Below are 8,511 nucleotides of genomic sequence, written 5' to 3' on the forward strand. Positions count from 1 at the left end.
AATACCCAGGCACTCAGAATAATTAGAAGCTGTTCAGCGGTACTTTTTTTTTTTTTTTTCCTAGCAAGCATTTCACCGTTTTCAGTAATAGCCATGCTAATGCAATTGTCTGGTCTATTGGAGCAGCATGGTGTTCAGACAAATTTTAAAAAATCCTCCTCCCCCTCTGAAGTCAGGCAGAGGGCAGGGGGTTACTTTATGGTTAGGCCACAAGGTGCCACCCTGCCCTGCTTGTTATAGTCAACACAGAGTTTTGGCAGAGCTTAATTTTTTACTGTGGCAAACAGTTTTGAGATCTCCTGGGTCACTTAGGTAACTGTAAGGTTACCAACATATTTGCTGGAAAAGGATTTTGTTAGTGTGCTTCTAAATATCAAACTTATTAAATGAATTAATATTTGGATAGATATCAATTCTTCAAGTAGTATTTGCTGCTGCTTTTTCGTTCTCCAGGAAGTTTTTTTTTTTGAGAATTAGATTCTTGTATTCAGCTAATTAGGACAATGGTGCACTTGAAGTTCAGAGTATTTTTATCTTTGTTTCTATTTAATAGCAGACATACCATATTTCTGGTTCTGCATATATGGCACTTCCCCCTGCAGCAATCTATATTACTACATCTCTTAACATTTTAATTCTAACTTGGTGTTTCCTCAAAACTTACCCAGCCATTATTATCTACAATTAACACTCCACTGTTAGGCTGTAGGATGACAGAACATAACCACAGAAAATATCTGTTGTCAGCAGTGGTGGTGATATTTGTCTTTCACATGAGAGATCCTGTGCTCTGACCACTTGTGGTTAGTATTTCAGACACCAGGCTAGTTTCCACAAGGGTTAGATATAGTGTCTTGGCCCAATTGCAATTTAGCCAAACTGCCTGTGCACCTCAATACCTGCCCCTCCACTTCAAATTTATAGGGTTTCCCCATATCTTTAACTGCTGCTGTGTAGAATTGTTAATTCCAGAATGGCTGATGTGTTCAGCCTCAGGGGTGGATGCAATCCATCTACTAGTAGCTCCCAAACAAGGGCCCATGGACAACCAGTAGCTCATAAAAAGTTTGCTGATGGCTGGTCATCAAGCACTTTGCTTTTACAATGACCGTATTGCATTAAAAATAGCAAAAATCACATTATTATTCAGCCAACACTTAGTCCTTTATGTAAGCAACTGCTAAAGCTAAAGAAGGGAATGGTAGGCAGTCATGTACGTGAACTGGTTTGCATTACAGTGAATGAGAGAAGAGGCAGACTACAGGACAATTGCTATAAGCAATATCACTTGCATGCTTGAGAAGTTCTCCAGTATGCATCTCCCATTACATTCGTGGGCTGTAGTATTTAGGGATGCTTTGTTAATGAAAGAATAACCTGAGGGCAACTGGCATAAAAGGATGGTCCCTTGATTCAAGAACCTATGTAGGCCAAAGCCAGCCAGGCTTATTTCTCACTTTCTCTAACATGTTGTGCCATGGAAAGTGTCCAGTAAGGGTGACCGAAGTCAATGAGAGCTACAGGTTCCTAGCACTTTGAAAATTGAACACCTTGGGAAACCCAGATAGAGCAAACAAAATGAGGGACCCATCAAGCAGATTTGATGTGCTAGAGCCTAGGACCAAGTAGCTGTTTCAAACAAACTCTTCTTAGTATTGCACTCTGAGATGGAAGGGCCTTGCAGCCCCTTTGTGTAGTCTGGTATTATTCTTATGCCGTACAGGGTAAATGCATGGACCATTAATTAATTTATTTTGGGCCTAAAGAAACCCAGTGTATCCTAGCATCAATGATTTTACTCTTTGGCTCTCTTCTCTGAACCAGTGTAGTCCATGAAAAATTACTGATTGTTCTTTTTTTTTTCTCCTCTGTTTCTAGACTTTCACAGCATGGTGTAATTCTCACCTTCGCAAGGCTGGCACACAGATTGAAAACATAGAGGAAGATTTCAGGGATGGCCTTAAACTCATGTTACTTCTGGAAGTCATTTCAGGTGAGGAGAGGCTTGGGGTGATGGTCTCAGTGTCATTAGTGTTGCCATTGATTTGACTGTCTTCCCACTCATCCACAGAATAGGGTCAGCAAGGGCAGTGGCAGGAAAGGCTTTGCCTCAGCTATCCTCCACATGCCACCTATTGGTATGGTTCTTCTCTTTCAACTTTCTTCTACCAGTACGGAGCACACATCATTCTGTGAAGTCTTACCCAGTGTCTTGGACCACATAGCAGGAATCATGAAGAGACTTTAGGCAAAGTGCAGGATTCCCACATTGGCACTTTGTGCCATATACTTGTTAGAGCAGGAGAATGACTGAAGTTATGGCAAGTGCCCCTCTGCATGACTGATGCCATCCTCAGTTGGGATGAGTTTTTCAAATGGGGCTGACCGCAGGGCTGATTCTGGCAAACTGCAAAAAATGTATTTTACAGCAAGCATCAGGAAATGTATGTGGGTACGTGTGTGTGTGTGACATTAACATGAGAAACTGGGATCCAGGCCCCAATGTGGAATGTGAAAATGTTTAAAGTCTTGAGAAGTCTGGTATAACAGAGAACCCATATCTTATCCAATGCCAGTAGGAAGGTTTAGTTGTCTCCTGAACTAGAAGTGGGAAAGCAGGGTGATCTGCAGAGTCAAGGATCCACACTGAGATCCAGCAGCTCCCACTTCTGCTTCTCAGCCAATGTGCTATCAGAGTCCTTGTTCTGCTAGAGTCAGCCCAGAGGCTTGAATCTGAGGCTCCTAAATTCCAGGGTGCCCTGTCAGCTTTCTTTTGATGGCTCCTTTAGTACAGTGGTTCCCAACCTTTTTAGACTGCAGACCAGAAGCGACCACGGACCGGCAAACTGTGAACCAGCATGCTGTAGACCAGAAGCAACTAGAATACTGCAGACCGGCAACCAACCCTTTTTTATACTCAGTATAAAAAAGGGTTGGCTGCCAGTCCGCAATACGCCGGTCACTTCTGGACTTCCAGTCTGGCAGCAAACCCTCCTATGGACCGGCAGCCAACCCTTTGCAGCCAGGTGCCAGCCTGCAGCCCAGGGGTTGGGAACCTCTGCTCTACTAGGCTGTCTATGCTAATGCTACCTCTCCTCCGTTTTGTACTCTTGTCCCTCTTGGCGTGTTTACCAATAGTGCTGCCTCAGTGAGAGCACTCAGAGCCTGCCTCTTATGCCTTAGGGGGTCAGCTCTTGTGCTCTGCAGATAGTGTAACCCCTCATGTTCTGGAAAGGTTGGAGTTCAAGGCAATACTTATTTGGGAGTTAGGAATGGGAGTTGCAGGGCACATACACTTGCTCTATAACACCTGCAGGAAGCTAGCTGACTGGGTGGGCCTTTTCATTTCATTGAACTTTTAACCTTCCCTCTACGCGTGATCAAAAAGGGTGGGGTGGGAAGGTAGAGGCACATGGATGCTAATATTTAAGTTGCAGGTTGCCAGGGTTAGGAAAAACATGAGGGGAGAACACTGGAAGGAGGATAGGTGCTGGAAACATTGTATGCTCGATGTCCAACCGTGAGCACTGGGCTCATCGGGCTCTGACCCCAAACACTTGCATATTTGGAGTGTTGAGGCCTCCGTTGCGAAGGCTGCCAGAACTGAAAGGTGTAGGCACCATGACAGACAGTTGCACAAAATATGGAGCCAGCACTTTTAGATCCAGCCCCTAGATGTCTTGCTGGACACCTCTTCTACCTCTTGCTGTCCTGCCAAGAGGCTGCTACCTCTTATAGTCCTGTTGTGATTACTGCTGGTCTTCTACCCAGAGTGTGCACCTCTTCCTGGCTTTCTTACAGATCCAGTCCCAGCTCCCCATTTGCTACCTCTGCTCTCTCAGCTTTTTGCTTCCTCCACAGACCATTAAAGAAGCTTTGTGTTGATCTGGTTTTGAACTAGGTAGCAGTGTCCTCCATTAGTTTTGGATCTTTTCTTTCTAGGCTAGCTGGGCTGAAGATAAAATTACCCAGCGATGAGACAACATGCCCAATATAATAGCAGCAGCCCAGCTTAAGCCTTTTGAGCAAAGCTAAGACCCTCCATGAGGGAGTGTATGTCATCTGACTCCACAAGCCTGGTAGAAGTTACAACTGCTGGAGTTGAGGAGTCAAATCCTTGGTAGCAGCACTTACAGAAGCAGAAGTGGGGGAGTTACTGGAGCTCAGGGTGGATCCATGACTTATGTGCAGATTGCTCTGCTTGTCCTGTGAACTATCCTGCTTGCAAGTAGGATGCAGGACAACCTAGCCTACACACTGGCACTGGACAGGACGTGGTTACCCCATCCCATGAAAGTGCAGAACTTCAAAAATGTTCCCATTTTGGGAACATTTCTCTGCTCTGCCCAATTTGTGCCAGAGGCTTGAATCCGAGGCTCCCACATACCCTAAGCACAGGGCTCTCTCTGTCTCTTTCAGTCTCTCTCTCTCTCTCTAGGTTTGGCCAGTAATTTCATCTCCTCTCCTGGCATGGTCTTGCAGAAAGTTTGTTTTGACAAACTGACATTTTACAATGAAAAAAAAAAAAAAAAAACAAACAAACAACTGTGGGTTCTTTTGAAAAACCACTGACCAGCCTTATTCAACATCCCCATTACCTCCCAAACAGGATGATGAGGGGAGAAATTCACACGGAAAGCCCAGCAGTTTCCTTAAAGCAAGGTGCCTTTGTTTTTACGAAGGTAAAAACCAGGCCCCAGAAGATTTGTTCCAAAAGACAGCTTTCTCTCACCAACCTTGCATTCCAGGGCTTCCCTGAGAAGACCCTGTCTCCCTATGCACCCTGTAAGGTCAAATAAACTGGGCCCAGAATTTAGTTCTTGTTTAAAAAAAGAGAACATTTTTTCCCCCTTGAACAAAAGGGATGACTAATAGAAATTATCTACTGAACAAATTCCATGATAAACAGTACTTAAGCCAACACTTCCTTGCATTGTTTGGCTTACAAACTGCAGCCTTGGGCTAGTACATGAGAACCAGAAAGTGGAAGCAGCTAGACAGGGAGAAGGACAGGACAGTAATGCAAATAGCTGAAAGTAAAGCACATTTCTTGAATGCTTTCATCTTAATAATTGAATTAATTAGTATTATGGAGGGAAGAGTTCTGTGGGGATACTGTTGTTTGAAGCTTTGGCCTCAAATTTAGTTTCTTATTCTTTATTAATTCAAGTTAAACTCATGAAACTGATCACACCACCTTTGCTCTTGTTTTACAATGACTTTAGTTATCCAAGCTGGAAGAAATGGAAAGCAGAAAGCAGCACATAATGGCATATTCTTTACTCCTTATTCAGTAGGAGAGAAGGTCTTTAAGGTGTAGGTTGTAACATAGGTAAAGAAGTGTATTGACAACAGAGGATGAAGTCAGAAGTGGGCATTTGCTTTGAGAGCCAATTCTCTGTTTCTTTTTATGTGACAGTTAAAGAAACTGGCCTTCCAGAATAACTGAGAGAACATTTTCAAAAGGCTTTATTTCCATACTTTTCTTACTTTTGAGGGAGTGCTGGTTGAGATGACTTTCTGCTTTCCCCCCCCTCTATTTTCTCCTAGTTTTTGTTTTTAAAGGAACCACCCCATCTTACTTAAGGGTAGAGGAGCTCTTTATGGTTCATTTATCCTTTTTCATCCTTAAGAAAAGTGTAAGGAATTTGATCCTGCTCCCCTGGCTTTAAAAGATGCAGGGTGGAGCTGTAGCAGCAGCCGCTGCCTCTGTGACTGAAGATAACCTTAGCATATATGGCTAAGAAGTGACTTGCCTAAATGTACCTTTTTATTTCCTTGTGGATGTTCCACTTTTCGCTAACTCTGTCCTAAGTGTAAAAAGCTTTTGCTCCCTCCATCCCCCCCCAACCTTTTTTCTCCATTCTACTGCTTGCTGTTTGAAATTCAGGCAGTGCTGGGTAGTTGTTTAGTGATGCGTCTCATATGGAATGATTTCTGATGTGCCTCTAATTAGGTTTCAGATAGGAACACCTGCAGAAAGTTCATTTGGTCTGCTCAAGGGTTTGAACTTAATAAGTTTTCTGTTAGTGCTAGTAAAACTAGGGTGACCTGAATGTGCAGGATGGCACCAGGAAAGGGCACACCACTTCAAACCAAAGTCTCTAGAAAGATTATCGGCACATTCTCCCAGCTCTGATACAAGTCAAACTGGTGTTTGCCATGAAACATATATACTATTTTATAGACTATAGAAGTCAGCTCCAATAGTAAAGGTTAATTACTCTTGTCCATGAGCTGTATCACTCCCTCCTGCTGCCTTATTGTAAACATTTAAAGGTGCCCACCACTGTAATAGCAAAGCCTCATTATATGCAGTTAGAAGTACACTATATCCCTTGATAGACAGGAATTGAACTTGCAGGTTTTTTAATTATAAAGCTTTTCATAGCAGAGGAAGAATTCCAGGTGATTTTTATTCCTGGTACATGCCATCATGGTCATTCAGTGCTTAGCTGTTCCATATCTACAGAAAGAGGAGTCTTGCATCAAGTCCTAAAAAAGCTGAGACTTTTCTGAGAATGCTTGGACCCTCCTAGAGCTCAGGTCCTGACCCATCATATAGGGAAGTGAGTTTTGGATCAAAGACCAGCCTTTGTAATCTGTAGTTAATAGGCATCACCATAGCACGAGTCAGAAGTTTTTAAATGAGTTGCCTGGTGTCACGGAGTGGGGCCTAGGAGCAGCCGTGATCCCGCTAGTGCCCCCTACTGTGTCAAGTAAGCCATCCAGCACCCTCTATTCTCGCCCGCCATGTCTTTGATGAAATGTACTTTCATATATGGGAGGCTGCTTTCGATCTCCTTGTACACGGTGTATGCTAATACTGTTCCCTGTTCTATTGGAGTGACCCGGTACACCCCAGCCTTATGGGCTATGTGTGCCTCCAGCCTCCCCCTTAGCACGCCCCAAGCCTCACAGCTGTTCCAGATGTTGTCAGGTCCTGTTCCTTTCTGCGTCTTACCTAGTGCCCCTGGGCTTGTCACGCCACCGGGGGTTCTCTATTTATTAGCCCTGTTGGGCTTACCAAGGGTGTTCTGCCCCACTGGGCTAGGCTGCCTAAGCCTTGCCCTTCTGGGTTCTGTCCTCAATTTATGTCCAATTAGGCTCAGGCAGCCGGAGCCTTACCTGGCCCCTCTGGGTTCTTGTCAACTATCGGCGTCTAGTTAGGCTCAGGCAGCCGGAGCCTTACCTGGCCCCTCTGGCCCCTCAGGGTTCCCAGCACAGTGGAGCCCCTCTGGGACTCTGTCTGGTGCACACCCTTCTCGGGGTGTCTGTCAAGAATGTGAGTGCCTCCTCCTGGGGCCGGGGTCTGATTAGGCTCAGGCAGCTTAAGCCTTAGCTGGCCCATCTGGATTCCTTGGGGTACACACCACCATGGAGCCCCTCTCAGACTGTTCCCCATCCACACCCCTCTCAGGGTGTCTGTTAGACTATGTGTGCCCCCTCCTGGGGCTTCCTTCTATCCGTGCCCTCCTGGGGCTTCATTCAAATACACGCCCGCTCCTGCGGCTTCACCTTGCCTTTGCCAGGCTCTCTATAACCACAGACTCACCCTCTCTGGGCTCATCTCCCTAGCAACACCCACCCGGGGCTTCCGCTTGTGTGGCCCCCTCTCTCTCTCTCTTGTGGCCAGACACGAGCCTCCCTCAGGCTTTTCACTGGTGCTCTTTCAGTAGGACTCACGTGGCCTAAGCCGTGCCTGGCCCTGAAACAACTGTGCCCTCCCTGGCACCTTATTAGTACCCACCTGAGGCTTCCACTCATGTGGGCCCTCCCCTTGGAGACTGACACAAGCCACCCACAGGCTTTCCACTGGTGCACCATCAGTGGGGCTCAGGTGGCCTAAGCTATGCCTGGCCCCCTGCCCCTTTGCCACGGTCCTCTCCCCTGCTCGGGTCTCACAACCTCTCACCCATCCAGGGATGGGGTCAATTCCCTCATCTGCTGCGCCACCTCAGCACCATACAACTGTGCCATGCTTGGCACAACTGCCAAACCCACACAGGGCACTAAGAACCCCCGATCTCCTGGGGAGTTCTCATGAGGCCTCCTCACACCCCTACAGCCTCACCCAGTCCTCCAGTATTTACACAACAAACTAAACAGAACCATAAGCACACTGGCTGTAACTCAATAACAAGCTTTCTTGCTCAAACATAGGGTTAAGCATACTTGCCTCTCTATCAATAGCCGGCCCATCAGGGTTCTTTCCACCCTTACCATGTTGTAGCAGCTTGGGTGGTCAAACTGCAACCATCAGCTCTACTGCAGAGCTCCCATACATCAGACTACCAGAAGAGAACTGCTAACTAGGCTCTGGCCGGGGCTGTTTATAAAGGCCCGGCCCTGCCCCCTCCTGGTCATGTGACCAGCCCAGTTGCCCCAGCAACCGCCACCTGGGCTCCCTAGGTGATTGGCAGCTGCCCTTAACCCTTCCTAGGCACAGGGCACCTGCGTGACCCTGTGACACTGCTTATGACTGCCATAGGATGTATGATTTAAAAATAT

General features: G+C 46.2%; 1 protein-coding gene across 1 annotated transcript in view; it reads left to right on the forward strand.

Moving 5' to 3' along the window:
• Positions 1-8,511, forward strand: part of ACTN1 (actinin alpha 1) — a 207,565-nt gene that overhangs the window by 104,087 nt on the left and 94,967 nt on the right. The window contains exon 2 of the mRNA XM_019519169.1: positions 1,879-1,993. Within this exon, the coding sequence (XP_019374714.1) occupies positions 1,879-1,993 (115 nt within the window). The remainder of the gene's footprint in view (positions 1-1,878; positions 1,994-8,511) is intronic.

This window comes from Gavialis gangeticus, unplaced genomic scaffold (genome assembly GCF_001723915.1).
Source record: "Gavialis gangeticus isolate Ggan-Ray unplaced genomic scaffold, GavGan_comp1, whole genome shotgun sequence".
Taxonomy (NCBI): domain Eukaryota; kingdom Metazoa; phylum Chordata; order Crocodylia; family Gavialidae; genus Gavialis; species Gavialis gangeticus.